Raw genomic sequence first — 18,752 nt, 5'->3', positions numbered from 1 at the left:
CCAAGGGGGGACAAGACTAAGACCCCCCCTTCAAGGAAACACCCTCTTCTGAGTGCCCTGCTGGTAAGGGGATGGGGCCCAGGAAGGCTGAGGTTCTGGGTGGGGTCCTGCTGGTGCTGGGTTAGCTTCTCTGGGCCAGCAGGACAACATGCTACAAGGAGAGGCCAGCTCACTGCCTGGCTAATGAGTGAGGCTTTGGAAATGCTACTGCAGCAATTCTGCTAAGCCCAGGCTGCCGCCTGCCTCTCCCGCCTCCAGCCCGGGGCCCTCGATCATTCCAGACAGACACATGTATTTATTTTTCAGTCTTTTGCATTTCTCATTTCCCTCTCGAGTCCTCCCTCCCATCACAAAGCCTCCTAAACCTACCCTGCAATGCGCCTCTCTTTGGTGGCTCCAGCTCCATGCTAACCATGTCAGTTTCCAGGAGAAGCTGGGGAAGAGGTTTGGGCAAGCCCCCTCCCTCTTGATGCTTGGTGCCCCGGGGTCTCCTGCTTAGGGCCAAGGGCAAGATAAGGTAGCTCCACCCCATTATACAGAGAGAGGAGAAAGAAATAAATGATTGAGTGCCAATTACATGCCTGGCTTCACCAGCCTCTTAAATTCATCATCTCTAATTCTCATAGCATCTCTGAGAGGCAGAATGGGGAATGGGCCTCTCCTAACTACAGGTGAGAAACCAAGTAAAAGAGCAGAAAAAAACTTGACTGAAAGTGCAGACTGAGGAAGTAGTGAGATTTGAACTCAGGACTCTCTGAGGCTAGTGTCCTTTTGGGTGCCAGAGTTAGCACAGGAACAGTGACTCTGGAGATGGTGGTCTGATGTACTGAATCACAATCAGGATGACACTGTCACTTATTACCGGTTTGACCTTGGACATAGCACAAAGCCCTTTGTCTCTCAGTTTTCTCATTTATAAAATTAGGGCGATAGTACTACCAAACTCTTGGAATTGGTTTGAGAATTCAAATAGCGTCCCATTTTCAGCACCAAGGACAGTGCCTGGCTCGTGCTAAGGACTCTATAAACGCATGCCAGGATACAATGGCACAATCATGCCGCCCTCACAGACACACTAAAATGGAAAAAGATACAGAAAGCATCAGGCTCATGGTGGGTGCTCAATAAACAGTGGCTGTTGTAACTGTTATGAGAGAGGGTCACCCTGTCACTCCCCCTGCATGTTTCCTTCCACCCTCTGGGCAAGGCATAATGCCAGGCTGAGTGACTCCCCAGGGATATGGTCGAGTCTTCTCTCTCTGTGTGTCTTTCTCTGGCTGCATCCCAGGAACTCCCGTGGGAATGATGGGATTATTTCCCCAATCTTGGATTCTTTATTGCAGCCATTACAGTTAATGCCAACATGTGGGTATGGTGAAGGGTCAGCAATTCACAACTAGTTTCCCAGGACTCATACCTCTCCCACCTTCTTCAAAAGCCAGCAGCTCTCCAGAATTGACAGACAGAAGGGTGTCAGGCTTGTGGTTGCTGGAGGACCACCTTGGGGCCATCTCTCTTAGGTTCAACAGTTTACATTTTACAACGCATCCTCACGTCTGTTCTCTCCTTTAGTCCTCATGCCATCTCTGTGATGTAACGCAGTGTTGTGCTGGTGCATGTCTAACTATCAGCTCCAGGCAGTGGAGGGACAGAGAGGAATGCCCTGCTTTGTAGTGTTTGCTGATTACCATGGTGTAAATATTCCCACCATGGCCAATTTTAAGCTACCAATGTGATATCAAGAGGCTCACAAAACTCCTGAAAATCAGTATTTGGCTCTTATGAGCTAATACAAGATGTTCCAGTAAAACCCTGCATTGTTCCCATTTCAGAGATGAGGAAATTGCTTTGCATAGTGAAAAGTGAAATGTGAGCTGGCGATGAGTAAAAATGAAACCCATCATTATATATCATTATTCAATGACAATGATAGGTTATGTTTATTGACTGACTACTACTTTTGTTGGATATTGATAAGCCCTTTAGCTCTACTAGCTTATGGAATTTATATAATAAAGCTTTGAAGTAAGAACTCCACTTTACATATGAGGAAATCAAGGCTGAGTAAAGTAATGAAACACTTTGTGCCTTAATTTCTTCATTTGTAAAACAAGGGTGATAGTACTACCAAACTCTAAGGATTGTTGTGAGAAAAATAGATTTCCAGAGTCAGAACCAAGGACAGTGTCTGGCTAAATTCACCTGGCAAGGAAACAGGAAGGGTTGGATTCAAACCTTCAAACCCGGGTCGCTCTGAAGTCAAAACCCAGAAGCATCCTACCTTATGAGGTAGGATATGGGGGGGGGGTTAATAGGAGTAGAAGTAGACAGAAAGCAAGAGACCGAAGAGTCAGAGAAAGGAGAAAGAGAGAAGAGGAGGGGACTAGCAGGGGGTTGCACTGAACCTTCTTCTCCCCTATCCCAAGAGCTAGTTAGTTCAAGCCCAGACTTCCAGAGGCAGGGATGACTTGTTCGCTGTCCATGGTGCTGCCGCCCAGCCCTTCTGCTACCCGAAATTAAGAGCTGAAATCCAGGCTGGCATAGGAACGACTGACCGAGTGATTCTTGGACAAACAGGATCTCAGAGTCCAGGGCTTCATGTGGAGTGTTAGATATGGTCCTGGGAGAGCACAGAAACCAGTGGTTCTCAGCCTGGCTGCACATTAGAACCTCTTAGGAGCCATAAAATAAGACTGATGCTGAGCCCCATCCCAGGCCAATTCAATAGGACTCTCTTGGGGTGGAGCACAGACAAAGGTATTTAAAAAAAACTCCCACAGCGATTCTAAAGTGCACCCCAGGCTAAGAACTGATGCCGTAGGCACAACCCCTGATTGAACTGGTGAGAAAACAGTCACAGAGAGGCTGAATGACTTCCCCAAGGTTACATCATTACTATGTGGAAGGGACAGGTTCAAACCCAGGTCTGTGTAGCCAGCATGTCACCCTCCAGGATTCACTGTGCCTGGGCTGAGACTGACACACAGAAGAAAGCAGCAAGGATGATGCAGCGTTTCTCCCAGGTAGAATCAGCAGAAGTTGGACATCCTGAGAGATGACCCTCTCTCCTCCACAGAGACTGTGTGGGTTTTGGCATCAGAGAGCCCTGGGATTAGAAGGGGCCCATTCTGCCTCTCAGAGATGCTATGAGGGTTAGAGATGCTGGATTTAATTAAATGCCTGGTGAAGCTTGGCATGTAGTTGGCGCTCAACCGGAGTTATCCCTTTCTCCTCTCTCTCTGTGGTCAGAAGATCTCTGCGGTCATGTTCTTGGCCATGAGTAGGAGGTCCCTGGGCACCAGTATGAAGAGGGAGAGAGAGGGCTTACCTACTCCTCATCTCTGGTTTACTGGGGCGGTTCTGACATGGCTCATTATGGAGCCAAACTAGAACCCATGTCTTGGGTCCCAGGCCAGAATTCTTTCCTTTCTTGTCCCTTAACCTTTGCTATCAGTGAAGTCCAACCCAGACCTAAACTTGGACTCGAGGAACCCCAGGAGAAGCCCCAACTGGCTCTGGGAGGGGGCAGTGCTATTGGGAGTGGAGCTCAGAGATCGAAGATGTAATTTCTCATTCCAGACCTGTCCTCAGTTAGGGGAGAACTGTCTGGCCTGGCTGGACCTCAGTTTTCCTTCTGTTAAACAGAGATAACGTTTATCCTACCTGCCTCACTGGGTGAGGGAGACGCTGTAATGAGATGGAAAAGATGAAACACTTTGGAGAAGAACAGAGACTTCAACCGAGGTGACCAAGTGTCATTATTATGAAGATGTTTGTAATTATGATCATCCTGTCTCTTCCTTCCCTCCCTGCGCTGCCCTGCTGGGCTGGGAAACCCTCAGCTCACATTTAGCTTCTCAAACATTTATAAAAAATGAGTCCCACCCCCTGCTGCTACCAGAACTGCGCGGACTGCTTTCCATTAAAAATTAAAAACCACTTGTCGAGGCCCTGGGAATGCTCAGATTACACAGAAAACAAGCCCCTTCTCAAACCCCCCACCACCACCAATGCTCCCCCAACTCCCTCTTTGATCATCACTTATAATGTGCTTGCTGGGCTGGCTGGACCCCACTTCCGCTGCCCAGCCAGGGCAGCCTAATGTAGATGAATGATGCACCAGAGGCGCAGGGAAGTGACTGCACAGAAGGGGGTGGCCACAGGATGGAGGGGGAGGAGGCAGGTCCAGCGGCAAGAGACCGAGAAGGTGGCACAGAGAGACGGGGCAGGAAAGTGGGTCAGAGACAGAGACAAAGGACAGAGATTCAGAGAGATGGACAGAGGGAAAGAGGGAAGACAGAGCTACCCAGACACACAGGGGCAAATAAGGACAGAGATGGCGAGACGAGGGTTGGAGAGGCAGAGGCACATAGAGACAGAATAAAAGTGGGACAGAGACGGTGTGGCAGAGATAAAGTTGGAAAGTAGAGTTGTGTAGAAACAGAGACAGACGGGCATACATATGAATCAGGAGGAGGGTAGGGGAGCGTGGGAGGGCGACAAGGAGAAAGGCGATTTTGGCTTGATGGGGTCAGGGTACTCCTATGTCACATATATTTCTCCAGAGTCTCCAGGGAGCTCTGGAACACTGTCACCTCACTCTTTCTCTGCTCCTGGCTCCTGGCCAGAAACTCACTCATGCAGACAAACACTGCGTGTGCTCCTAAGAGACAGGTATCCCCTGCCGTCCCAAATAGAGATCCGTAGACTCTTCTATTTCCTCCCCCTTTAAATGGCACACTCTGATCACTCGCCTGGTCATCTTGTCTGTTTGGGCCAGTGATATTCTAAGTGTCTGCAGTAGTATCCCTCTGCCAGTTGTAGACAGCAAACTTTTATTTTTCTTTTTGCTTATAATTCAGTTCCATTCAGCCACCCAACATCTACAGAGCACCCTCTATGCATTCACCCTTGAGAGCAAGATGGTGGCTTTGCCACCTTTGTATCCCCTGCCACACTGGGCACAGGGCCTGGCATAGAGGATGTGCTTGTGTTTGTTATGTGATTTGTTGATGGAAAAGGCAAAGAAAGACATGGGCATGCTCCTTCCTGTCTAGATCCCCTGGACCATGGGGGACTCCTGAGGACCAGGGCCTCTGCTCCTCTCTGCCTCTCTGCCCACCAGAAACTTCCTGTCCTGCCCCCCATTCCCATCCTGGGTGGTGAGAGCCAGTGCCGTTGCTAGGCAAGGAGATATTGCACGTATAGATCTTCCTGGACTTTAATTAAAAACATCTTTAGAAGTTATCTCTGCAGAGGCCAGAGATTGATTCCTGGCTTGGGCCTCAGGGCTGCTGAGCTACACTCTCTCTGGCTGTAGATGGGAGGCTCCCGGCCTGCTGCTGTCCTCCCCAAACGGGGCCCTTGGGAACACTCTGCCTTCCTCCTTTCCTCTCTGTCCCCATCACCTCCAGCACTGGATTCAGCAATCTGATAGTGTGCTATCCCTATTTTATTTTCTCTTCCCGTCTTGAGCCTCAGTTTCCTCAACTGTAAAATGGGAGTGTCAACACTTAACCCAAAATAGTTCCTGGGAGGCTGAAATGAGACTGGGAATGTGAAAGCACTTTGCAAGCTGTAAAGACCTGTGCAAGCTAAGGACATAGTTGTGACTATTTGCTAGGCGTGCTGAGACAAGTAGCTCGGGTTCTGGGCTCCGGTTCTGGGTTTGGTTCTGGTTCTGGCTCTAGCTCTCACTCTGGAATCTCAGGCTAGTTACTTTATCTCTTTCTGAATTTATGTCCTCATTGGTAGAATGAGGACGGCAATACCTGACTTGCTTATCCTCCAGGATCGTGGGAATAGAGGAGAACAGCTCTGTGACAGCAGTGTTAGCTGATAGCTATTATTTAGTAACTATCTCAGTGCAAACACTACTAAAAAGCAGTCTTTTTCAATCTATTAAAGATGCTGCTCACACAGTACAAATAGGATAAATGGGAAAATGGCACTGGCAGAGCTCCCACCTATTTGCAGTCTGTTGAGCCCCAATTGCATGGTCCAGCAACACCAATTCGCATGCTCACGCCTTTGCTCGCAGCAGACATCACTAATCAATTGCAGCTTTCTTTTTGCCTGAGCCTAAATGAAACCTCAGGCTCCTTCTTAACACAGCCCTAAAGTCATTACCAGTTGATCAGAGTTGACACCACTATATCTTGCTTATCTTCGCATCTCCACATAGTAGGCATGGATTGGTGTTTAGCTAATGGACAGCAACTGCTTGTTGTTGTTGTTGTTTTTATCCCCTTGGGATGAAAAATAAAGTAGGTGCTAATAAATTTTTGCTAAGTTGGGTAACGCATCTTTGCAACCCCTACCGGGCCAAAGTACACAGAAGGCCTTGTATATAATGGGTGCTAATAAACATTTGTGGATTTAATTCAATTACTTATCTTTATGTCCCCTGCAGTGCCAAGAATAAAGTAGCGGCTAATAGATGGGTGTTTGATTGGACTTCCCATTTCTGTATCCTCAACAGTGCCAAGCATATTGTCTTACACACAGTTAGCATTAATACATTGGTGGAGCTGAAATGGGCACAGAAGCCCTATGAAATCCTCTTGCTGTCCCTGGTCAGGTTTGACACCCTAGGGAAGGAGAACTTGTGCCCCTATATTAAGAGATTTTCTAGTCTAAATCTTCTCTGTCGAAACTTACTCCCTGGTTGATTTCATCCAGCCTCAGGCCTTAAATTTCTTCTGTCTGCTGATGACTTCCAAAGTTGTATCTCTAGCTCCGATCTTGCTCCTGACCTTCAGACTCAGAGATCCAACTGTCCCCTTGACAACTCCACTCGGATTTCTAGCAGACATCTCAATCTTAACCTGTCCAATAATGAATTCTTAATTTTGTGCTGCAAACCCGCTCTTCCGGGAGCATTCCCAATCTCAGCAAAGCAGCTGTATCCATCCAGTTGCTCAGGTCAAAAACTTCAGCATCACCCTTGTCTTATCCCTCTCACATCCGATCCCTCACAAACCCTGTTGGCTCTACCTTCAACACACATCCATCATCCCATATCTTCTCACCACCTGTACTTGCCCAAGTCACCCCCACCTCTTGCCCACATGACTATAGTTGCCCTCTCACTAATCTTCCTACTTCCAACCTTGCCCCCTACAGTCTATTTTCAACATGGTGGCCAACAGTCATCCTAATCAAAATATAAGTTGGGTAATGTCATTCCCTTTCTTACTCAAGAGTACAACCGAAAACCTTTCAATGGCTACCCAGCCCAGAGTGATCCTGCCTCCGGTATCTCTTCCGATCTCATTGGACACTCCCCAGCACTTACTCCTCTCTTCGTGCACACTGACCTTCTTGCTATTCCTCAAACACAACAGATAAACTCTGCCTCCGGACCTCTGCACTTGCTGTTCCCTCTGCCTGGAACAGTCTTCCTCCAGCATGGTGGTTCTCCAAGTGCGGTTCCTAAACCAGCAGCATTAGCATCACCTTGGAATTTGTTTAATATGCGAAATTTTCTAGTATCCCAGACCTACCGAATCAGAAAGCCTGGGGGGAGGAGGCAGCCTCCTGTTTGTGTTTAACGAACCCTTTGGGTCATGTGTTTGCACAAGAAAGTATGAAAACCACTGCTTTTCACACAGCTCCTCGGCTCACTCCCTTGGTTCCTTCAGATCTTTGTTCAAATGCCATCTTATAAAAAGAAAAAGCCTTCCTCTATCTAAAATAGCCCTCCCCCAATACTGGCTGAGGCAAAAGTAGGTTTACAGTTGTGAGTACGCACAACACAGTTTATCCTTGTATCCTTGTTTGTTACAAACAGCTGTAAGCCTCCTTTTGCCCCACCCTGTATAATCCCCTATCCCCTCTTCTTCACGGCACTTACACAACTGGGCATATAATATATTTTGGCTATTTCTTTCCTGTCTCTCTCCCTGCTGTATACATAGGCTTCCTAAGAATCCCCAATGCCTGAAACAGTGCCTGGCACATAGGAGGCACTCAGTACACATCTGCTGCATGTACAAAACCCCCTCAATGCTCAGAAGGGAACTCGGGGCCCAGAGACGGGCAGGGACTTGGCCAAGGTCATGAGAGAAGCCAGGCCTCCTGACTGTCAGCTGCAGGGCCTGTTTCGCTGCATTAGGCTCAGCGTGGCTGGCATGCCCCTCCTCGGAAGCGTGGCTCATTGGAGGCCCCCTGGCACACTTCCCTTCCCTTTTAAGCTGTGAATGGTTTAATTTGGGAGCTCTGCTGCCTTTCATGTCCCAAGCTGCGTCCATGCTCCCTCTGATCTCCAAAGCAGCCCGGATCCGGTGCCACTTGTCGGCCCCGCCCCCCTCAGCCCAGATCAGGAGGCTCAGTAATTGTGACTGATTTTCAAAGTGCCTGGAGTCTCCGCGAGCGCCCCGGTGTCGAATTCGCTTCCCCTTCAAAAAGTTGCTCAAATGAAATAAATTAATTTAATTTCGGCTTCCTCCCTCCCCAGCCTGGGTTTCCCGGCTTGTCTAAGTTGAATCTGCCTGCCTGACTTTTTCCTGAGCGGAATGTCAGAGTGAGTGGGCTGTGGGAGAGGGAGGTGAGGCCGGGCTGGGGCTCCTTAGGCCAGCGCTCGTAAAGCTGGGGGCTGGCTCTGCCTCCTACTCACTGGGCGACCTTGAATGAGCCTTTGCCCTTCTTTTGGTGTCAGTTTCCCTACCTGTAACACAGGGACCCTTGCCACTCCAACAGTCTGGGAGCCAAGCTCAGCGACTTGCTCGGTTACTGACTTACTATGCGATGGCAGGCACCTTTTCTCCTCTCTGAGCCTCAGTGTTCCCGTCTGTTTAATGGGGATGCTACCATCAGTCCGGCCACCCTCAGAGTTGAAGTGAGAATCAAGTAATGATGGATGAGCCACCCCGGAGGGTGTGGGGCTGGGCCTCCCTCTGGAGCCCCCCTCACCCCCACCCCCATCCATTCTCCACACAACAGCAGGGGGAGCTGTCCAACATGCAAATCTGCCCGTCAGGCTTCTCTGCTCAAGCCCTCCCCGGCTCCGTGCTTCCCCCCCCCCCCCCCCCCCCCCGGCCCTTCGGCTATGACTCCTGCTTCCTCTCCAGCCTCCTTTCTGGCCTTTTCCATGTGGAAACATGCCAGCCAGTTCTGGGTGAAGAGCGACGGAGCCGCATCTTCTTAGGCCAGAGTTTGAGTTCAGGAGTAGGGGCTGCTGGACCTGGAAAGCCAGGGGCGTGAGCTACCTCTGACTTGCTTTGTGACCTTGGACACATCACTGCCCCTCTGAGCCTCAGTTTCCCTCATTTGCAAAGTGGATTTCTAAGTACTCATTGGGCTCTAAAAGTCCACAGGGCGGGTCTTTGCTACTGACAACTTCCAAATTTCTCTCTCCAGCCCAGACCTCTCCACCGAACCTACATTCTGAATGGCCTTCCTCAAGGTCTCCACTTGGCCGGCTAATCAGTACTTCCAACGTCGGCTGTCTGAAACCGTGATGATTTCCCTCCATCTCCCAACACTGCCCCTCCCATCGCAGCAAATGGAAATCCATTTATTTAATTGCCCGGGTCAAAATCTCGGTAGTCATCCTTGAATTTTCTTCTTCTCACATCCACATCCAGTCCATTAGCGAATGCTTTCAGCTCTACTTTTGGCATTTGCCTGTAAGTCGACCTCTTTCCAGTACCTGCACTGGTACCACCTTGCTCCACGCCACCATCATTTCTGGCCTTGGTAATTACAATATTCTCAATGGGCAATCTGCCTCTGCCCTTGCTCCCCGCCCCCCAACACCCACCTAATCATCACAGAAGAGCCAGGGGATCCTGTTAAAGCTGAGGGAGATCATGTCACCCTTCTGACCAAGCCCATCTGCCGAGTTCCCAGCTTGCTCAGCATAAATGGCAGAGCCCTGACTATGGTCTACACGGCTGCAACATCTGTAGCCTCTCTACTTCTCCTCGGGGACTTTGCACGTACTCTTCCTTCTGCCTAGAATGCTCTTCCCCCAGGGCCCACTCACTCACATCCTTCGGGTCTCTGTTACAATGCCATGTCCTCTGAGAAGGCTTCCTGGATCAAAGATCTATCTGTTTACTTACTCATTTGCTTACTGAGAGCGGGGAGGCTTGTCTACCTTTTCATTGCTGTGTCCCCAGTGCCTAGTAGGCCCTTGTACATATTTCTTAAATGAATGAATGAATGAATGAATGAATACACTCAAATAGACACAGAGCCTGTCACTTGAATGCACAGGCCTTAAAGTGCCATCTGATTGGCCATGGATGTGTCCACCGGGCACACATGCGGGCCTGTGTGTGTGTGCACTCCAGCCGGCACCCACACTCACACCCTCACTTTTCCCTGTTCCCCCACCATCCCTTTGTGTCCACTATCTTCTCTGGTCCACTTCCTGTCTTCAGTCCCTGGCCACCTGCTCATTACCCATCACTCTGGGGAAGCAGGGCTGCCTGCACTTTCCCTCCAGAACCCAAATGCCCCTGGCATCCGACGCGCAGCCGCAGAGCCGGAAGGCCCGGAGAGAGGCAGCACTGAGCCCTCGGCCACGGGGCATTAGTGATGGAACGTGGTCCAGGCCCGAGGGCCACTGCTCCCTGTCCACTCTGGCTTGCACATGCTTAGGTGAACATGGTGGGGAAGGAGACGGCAGCTACTGGCTTTACCAAGAGCCCCAGGCCAAGTGGGGCTCTGATGGTCAGCCAACTGTATGGGGGCCCCCTGGACGGAGAGGGCAGAGGCATCCAACCCGGGGCAAATGGGAGTTTCTGAGTGTGGCCATGTCTGAGGTCGCCTTGCAGATGAGACTTCCGATGTGTGTGCTCCCCTTTTCCGCACCTGCCCAGTGCCCCTGGGTGTTTGCAGCCATCTCTGTGAACCTGTGTCCCCTGGAGGCGGCACCTTGGTGTGCTGGGCAGTGAGTGAAGCTGTCTCAATGTTGTCGCACCTGGCTGTGCCTGGGCCTAAATACTGCCACACTCTGCTGGAGCCCAGCGCCAGGATGGTGCTATTCAGTGTGGCTGTTTCTTCTGTTTGCGTCGGTGACAGTGTTTGTGTAAGAGGCAGCCCCGTGGGCTGTGTCGGGTGTAAGGCTGTGTCTGGTTGTGTGGTCGGACTTCGTCTCGGCTGTGTCTCGCTCCAGTTGTCTTTGGTTGTAAGTGTACCTGTCTCCAGTTGTGCTGAGTCTGTGTGGGGATTGTGGCCAAGGGCTGTGCTGTGTCTGGGTGGAGTTGAACTCTGGTGGAAAGCTGTGGACAGTTGTGCCCGTGTGTGTGTGACTGTCCGGGTCTTGCCTGTGTGCTGAGTCATGCCCGAGTGGGGCTATGCCCAGGTGAATCGCTGAGCTGATACAAAGGCTGGGCCTGTGTTTGTGACTGCATGTGGGCGTAAGACCATGTCTGAGTGTGTCTCTGTATTCACATGGACACCCACGTTCACGGGGGGACTGTGTCCATGTAGGTGCTTGAGGCCATGTGTATGCCTCTGTCCAGGTGTGCAGCTGAGACTGTGTCCAGGACTACACTATGCCTGAGCCTGTGTGGGCACCTGGACACACGCCTGTGCCCTCTGCCCTGGGGTAGCAGTTCCTGTCCCTCCTGCCCCTGCCCAGAGTACCAGCCTCTCCCCCTACAGCAGGCTCCCACCCCCCTCACCTAACACCTCTCCTCCCCTCTCCCCCTGGCCCACTCTGGCCCCCCCCCCGGACCCCGCAGCCCACCTGTGGGTGAGAGCTCGGCCACGCTGCCGATGTAGGGGCCGTGCAGGAAGCGGGGCTCGCTGTCATTGATGTCCTGCACCTTGATGATGAACTCTGACTCAGGCTCCAGCAGGCGGTTGGTGGCGCGGTCCCGGGCCTGGGCCCGCAACGTGTAGAAGGTTTTCTGCTCACGGTCCAACCGCTCCATGGCGTGGATGTCACCTGTCAGCTCGTCGATCAGGAAGATGGTGCCTGCGCCCTCGCCTGAGATGGTGTACTTGATGGCCCCGTCACCCTCGTCTGAGTCCGAGTGAATCTGGAGAGGCAGGGAGGAAGGAAGATAGGGTGGAGGTCGGGGAGGAAGCCCCTCTCAGCTTTCCCCCCTCGAGTTCCACTGGGGACCTGTTCCTAAGCATGTCTCTTCTTTGACAGACCCATTCTTCAGGAAAAACACTGAGGCCTGGGAGGTCATGCCTCCCTCCGGTCTGGGCCTCACTGTCTGGCCCGAGAGTTCCACCATGGCTCTCCCCGCTCCAGCCCTGCCCCTGTCATCTACCTTTCCCTTCACAGCCACAACGCTCAGCCTCAGAGGCAGATCTGAATGCATCCGTCCCCTGCTGGCAACTCTTCCATGGCTCCCCATTGCCTCTTCAAAGAAGTCCAGAGCCACCTCCATACCAGTCAGCTCCTGCTGTGAGCACCCTGATCTTACTTCTCTGTCTACTGAAACTCTAGTCATCCCGCGGGCTCAGCTCAAATGCCGCCTCTTCCCCAAAGCTTTCCTGTGCCCCTCCAAGGTCTCTGCAGTATATCAAGCCATCATTATCATGGTCAGCTTGTAGAAGGGCTGTAGCCAGTGCTTGTCCAAGCTTCCGTGCATGCAAATCACCTGAGGAGCTTGTTAAAATGCAGATTCTGACTCAGTAGGTCTGGGAACGGGGCCTCAGTTTGCATTTCTAATAAGGTTCCGAGCTGCTGTCCAATCTCTCTAGGCTGTGAGCCCTCAGACGTCAGGGCTGGTGTCTTACTCATCTCAGAATCTGGAGAGCCGGCCTCGGGGCTTGGCACATGATGGGGACAGGGCATGAAGGGAGAGAGGAGAAAAGGGAGTGCAGATGGAAGGGGGGGCACTAACTAGGTGCCAGGCATCGTGCTAAGCAATCTACACATTTGTCTAGTTCAGGGTTCTTTATTTTTAAAAAAAGTACTAAAGTAGGTTTTGCTCTGATTTTACAGATTTTTTTTTCCAGTTTCCTGCTGAGGATTAGGGAAGTGGGATGATTTGCTCCATGGAAGAACTGGCCTAGTCCACAGCCTGGCCTTCTCACTCTATGCTCAAACCTCCCAGGAGAAGCCTAGGGGAAGGAAGAAGCACTACAGCCCCGGCCGGACCCCTCGGTTGGTTAAAGCGTCCTCACATTGCGCAAAAGTTGTGGGTTCGTTCCCTGATCCGGGCACATACAGGAACACATTGATGTTTCACCCACCCCCTTTTTCTCTCTAAAATCAATTAAAATTTTTTTAAAAAGAGGCACTACAGCCCGGCCTGGGCTGCAGCATCACCTCCCTGTGTGTCCACTGCAACTCTCTGGGCCTCAGTCGCCTCCTCTGTAACCTGTAGATCATAATAAGCACCTCTCTTCTACAGGTGTCGGGGGTTAATTGAGTTGAGATCACACAAGGCCCTTGGCACCTGTCGGGCACCACGTGACACAGTATTTAAAAGTATTTAACAGCATGGCAAGGGCAGTGCCTGCAGCAGGGCCCTGCTGGGCCAGGCAGGAACCTTGTGGTTGCCAGATCACAAAGAGGTCCGAGGGGCTGAGGGAGTTGGTGCGAAGCAGAGGAGAGAGACTATTTCCTGCAGATAGGAAGCTTTTCACTCTCTCGGCAATGGCACAACCACACTGGCATGAATGAGCTGAAAATCAGCCCTGCCCGAGACATAATAAGTGTCCAATAAATGGTAGCGATCGTGTTATTATATTATTACTAAACGTTGGCTATATATAACTGGGATTTAATCCAGGCACTCTTAGGCTCCAGATCCCGGGCTGTTTTTACTGCATAGAGATCTCTTGGGCAAACAACCAGCCAACAGACTGTTGTACCCAACAGAAACACCTAAGTCCTTATCCTCCAATGCTCAAATCTCCGAGGCAGCTCTGTGAAGAGGAAAATGCATCCGATGAAGCTGGTGACCTTGGGATGGTCCCTGCTCCTCTCTAAGCTTCCACAGAAATGGGGTGTGAATGAGAAAATCCCAAGTCCCCTTTCCAGGATCAGGATGCCGCATGCCCAGGCCACTCAGCAGGATAACAGGTGCCAATAAAGTTGTCACAAAGGGGGACAAAAGCCCACCCCTGCCACCCAGGAGGAGCCAGGGAATAAATTCTACTGGTGGAAGTTTGTGTCTGAAAGGTGGATTATAGAAGTGCCATTTGGAAGATTGAATGGCCCATAAACATTTTCATATTTCATTAGCCGATTAATGGGCATCTCTCTCTTTTTGGCGAGTCTGCTGATTCTCAGCAGAAATTGCGGGGAGTAAATGGAGGCATCTGGTGGAACCTTCCTGGGTCCCTATCCTGTTATAGATTGCCCCAATTAATGCCTGTCCTGGGCTCCACCAAGAAGCCTTCTTCCTGTCCAGTTACTGTTAATAGATTTCTCATAAGTGGCTGGATTGTAAAAACCTCATCACTCAGTTTAATGCCCCCAATAAAATTATCTCACAACGGCAGCCCTGAATCATTAGCAGTGCCGGGGATGAGGAGACCTGTCTCTGCTGTTTGCTGTTTATGTTTTTCCTCCACAGCTGCCCAGGAAACACAGCAGGAGAGGGTGGACCTGTTCCCTTCACTTACTTTCCAATCAGACCTGGCATCTGCTTAATCTGTCAGCAAACACGTCTGAGCAGTGTGCGCAATACGGGCAGACCTCGGAGACATGGCGGGTTCTGTTCCAGACCCCGCAATATAGTGAGTGTCACTATAAAGTGAGGCATCATCATCTTTTTTGCCGGTGAAGGGTCTTGCCTTCGATTTGTAAAAAAACACAACATCTGTGGAGTGCAGTAAAGCAAAATGCAACAGAATGAGATGTGCCTGTATTTACCATAGGAGAGGGGATGCCTAACAGCTATAATCTTATTAGTCTTCAACACTGCCACGTGGAACACATTTATTCTTCCATTTCTCAGATGGGAAAACTGAGGCACAGAGAGGGGAAGTCATTTGCTTGGTCACACAGCTGAGGGTAGAAAACCAGCCCCTGATTCCATGCCTCACAAAAGCTGTGACCACAGGCTTGCTCATTTTACCTCTCTGAGCCTGTCTTCCCACCTGAGAAATCAGATCACGGCCTACCTGGTGTAGGTGTGGGGAGGATGAAATGAGAACACGCAATGACCTAACCACTCTAGAAAGGATTGCCTCCTTCTCCTTCTTTCTCCTGGGTCTCCCTCATGTTCCTGCTGCCCTTGACGTTTTAACCGAGACCCGGGACAGGGATCCCTGATGAGTGAGGAGTGGAGAGGAGGGAGTGGGACCTAGAAGTGATGTCATCAATGTTTTCCATGAAGAATGACACAGAGTTCACGCTGGGGCCCGGTGGCTACCCTCTGGGGACTGAAGAGACAGACGGGGCTAGTCGGCCTGGGCAGGAGCTAGGAGCTGAGGATCAGGGCTGGGCTGGGGCTGCCTGTCTTGTTTGCCTCAGCCCCGGCTCTGGAGTTGAGTGGGAGTGTGTATGGCCCCATCTTAGGAGGACATTTCTCAAGACTTTCAGCTACGAGTGGAGGCTGGAGGATGGTGCTCTCATTTATTGATCACCTACTTACTACATGTCCGACACGTGTTGCAGGCCTCCTGGCACAGAAATCTGGTTTACCTTTATGGTGTACATAAATGTATCCCCATTTTCCAAGTGAAGAGGCTCAGATGGACCCTGATCTGTTTGACTTCTATGCACAGGTTGGTTCTTTTGCAGCTTCTGAGAACCTGGTTAGTCCACTTGCAATGTTTCTGGCTAAAGAAGCAAGGCAAAGGAGGAGGGGGTGGGCTGCAGGGCAGTCCCTGGGCTGAACGTCTTGGGGAGAGGCCCAGACGCCAGTCTCTTGCCCTGCATTCGGCAGGCTACAGTCATCAGTGGCCTCTTCAATCTGAGCCTCTATTTCATCATTTGGAAAGGGACTTTGAATCACAAATCTGCAAAAGTGACAGGGTTTGGCTTCAGGAATAGTTGAGTGGCAGCCTCAGCTTTGTCACTAACCTGTTGCATAGCTCTGGGTAAGAGGCAATCCTTCTCGGAGCCTCGGTTTTCCTCTCTGTAGATCGGGCTGATGTTACAGTATTTTCTCATTGATTTCAAAGATACATAAGAGCATATGTGGAAGCTCCCGGCACATAGTAGGTGCTCAATGTAAAATCACTTCCTCTCCTTTTCCCACTCTTGTCTCAGAAAGATTTGAAGGTCACTCAAGTCCTGACCCATTGGAGATACAAGGGCCAGCATCCAATATCTGCTTGAAGTCTTTTAGACTCAGCTTGTCTCCTCCTTCAGGCAGCCCTCTCAGACACCCTCCTATGTGTTTGAAGAACCCTCACCCTGCTCTGCCCCTTGCCCCATGCACACGCCCCTGTAACACCTCAATGCTACATGTCTGTCTTCCCAGCTGTCATGGGCCTCAAGGGCACGGACTGACTTTGGTTAGTCTGTCTGACCTCCCCATGCCTGGCATACACTGGTGCCCTGACAATGCCTGCAGAGAAAATCAGGGGGAATAGAAGAGTTGAATGTGTGTGTGTGTTTGCACATGAGAGTGTGAGATTTCGAGCTCCCTGAGGGCCAAGCATATGGCTTTGTTTCCATCTCCCCAGCTTCGAGCACAGAGCACAGCACCAAACACATTGAATAAATGAATAATGAAATATGCAGCTGTCATTCGAATTCCCCAACGTCTTCTGGGATTTCCGGAAGATCCAGTCATTCTGTTAAATCCCAGGTAGGCACGAACTAGACGAGGGAGGGGAGACACTGGGCATACTTCCAGACCCTTCACCATGACCTCATTCATATCTCACAGGGATCCTGTGAGTCAGATTATTCCCTCCCTGCTGTACAGATTGGCACACTGAAGTTCAGAGAGGGTCCACATCCTACCTAAGGTCACACAGCTAACAAGAGACAGCCCCAAGGTCTGTCTGACTCCATGTCCTGAGTTCTTTCCATTACCTGGGAGGAGACTGCCCCTCCCTGAGCCCCGGCCCTAGATAAAAAACAACAGGAAAAACAGATGAGAGAGAGCTTCTCACCCCCGGGAGGGGGGGGGGGGCTGAAAAACGGGATTCATGAGGCCATTAATTACTTCCTCCTAATTAAATCAAAATTAAATGCGAGCAGAGGTACGTTTTCCTTATTAAAGACAATTAAATGGACAGTGCAGCTACGCAAATAAAACGAGCCCAGGATTTAAACGGAAAGCAAATCAAATAAAAAACCTCTCTCAGAATCAGGGGTCTGCTCCCGCCTGTGCTCCTCGTAAACCAGGAGTTCATCAATTTTCTTTAAATATTAGCAACTTAATTAAATCTGCTCTCCTCCCCACGTTAATCCTGCCGTATATCTAAAATAGATCTCACCGCCCACAGGAGTTGGTCATGAGTGCTGACCCCATAATGCTAGCTTTTTTTTTTTTTTTTAAAGAATTAAAAATCCTACAAAATCCACATCCGGCTGACAGAAACCTCCAGGGAAATTACAATTTGGAAAAGGGATTTAGAACGTACCCAGATTGTATGAAAATGTTGGGAGGTCGCTTTAAGGGTGGGTCTTGTGAGAAGGTGAGGGGAAGAGGCGGGGCAGGCTGTGGAGGGGGCAGGACATCGCAGGGAGCTGCTGGTGTGGGGCCTTGGTGACAACCTCATGGCCCAGCGGTTCCTGCGGGTGCCGGTGCCGAGAGGAGCTTGGCGAAGAGTGATGGAGGAGGTGGTTGTAAAATAGGTTACCGTTGGGGCCGGGGTTCACTGGAGAGGGTGCTGTTGCTAAGCTACCTTTGGAATTCGACAAGGACAGATGCTCCCAGTGGCTCCCTGGGGCAGGGGACCAGGAAGCAGTGAATTAAATGAAACTGTGAAGTCCTTTCTCCCTGGAGAGCGAGAGAGCATAGTACCAGTGTATGGGTGTGTGTGTGTGTGTGTGTGTGTGTGTGTGTGTGCGCGCATGCAACCACTGAACAAACATGAGATTCAACAAGAAAGGGGACTGGTAGTTTTTTAAAAAGTCCAAGCTCATAGGCCTAGAGTGAGGGGTGGGCTAGAGACCACCTCCCTCCACTCTGTGGTGAGAAACGCAGACATCGGGTTGCCAAGAAGCTTTCGGGGTTTAGAGCAAGGTTTGTAGTGTCTGAGTAGATGGGATTCTCAAGGAGGTGGAACTATCAGGAGAGACCTATGATAATATAAGCTAATACTGAGCCCATGCCAGGCGCTCTTCCGGGTTCCTGACATATGCTCACTCACTGAATCATCCTCACAACCCTTTGAGGGGGTACCAGGAACAGCCTCACTCGGCAGATAAGGAAACTGAGGCACAGAGCTGTTCAATAACAAGCGCAAAGTCAGAGACAACGGCAGCGGAGCCAGGATCCGAGTCCCAGCAGTGTGGCTCCAGTTGCCCCCACCCCCCAACTACCATGCGCTTTGAGCAAATGTTTGCAAAGAGATGGAAACTTCTCTTTCTTCCCGGCACAGAGTGCTTTTCTGGAGGTGGCCTGTAAAGTAATTGAGGAGAGGGCTGCATACAGATGATGAGGGGGAGGGAGACATAGTCATGACAGCAGCAGGGATGTTGTGAGAGGCTGCTGTGGGAAGAAAGATCCCGGACTGTGTCACAGCAGACGTTCACACAGAATAGTTAGTTCAGTTGCATCGGGCGGGGAGCTGGTGTCAGGAGAACCGGCCAATGGGTTGATTCTGTCACCATGTTGCCTGGCCTTGGTATGGTATGTGTGCCTCTGGCCTCAGTTTCCCCATTTTACAATGAAGGAACTGACTAGGGCCTTCCCACCGCT

The 18,752-nt window shown here is 50.7% G+C and overlaps 1 protein-coding gene across 1 annotated transcript in view; it reads right to left on the bottom strand.

The window, feature by feature from the left end:
• The window catches only part of CDH22 (cadherin 22), a 123,361-nt gene that overhangs the window by 45,909 nt on the left and 58,700 nt on the right, over window positions 1–18,752 (bottom strand). Inside the window, exon 3 of the mRNA XM_066387623.1 lies at window positions 11,702–11,996. Within this exon, the coding sequence (XP_066243720.1) occupies window positions 11,702–11,996 (295 nt within the window). The remainder of the gene's footprint in view (window positions 1–11,701; window positions 11,997–18,752) is intronic.

Source organism: Saccopteryx leptura, chromosome 5 (genome assembly GCF_036850995.1).
Source record: "Saccopteryx leptura isolate mSacLep1 chromosome 5, mSacLep1_pri_phased_curated, whole genome shotgun sequence".
In the NCBI taxonomy this organism is placed as follows: Eukaryota; Metazoa; Chordata; class Mammalia; order Chiroptera; family Emballonuridae; genus Saccopteryx; species Saccopteryx leptura.
Note: the sequence above shows the minus strand (reverse complement) of the source record. Positions and strands in the feature narration are given on the sequence as shown.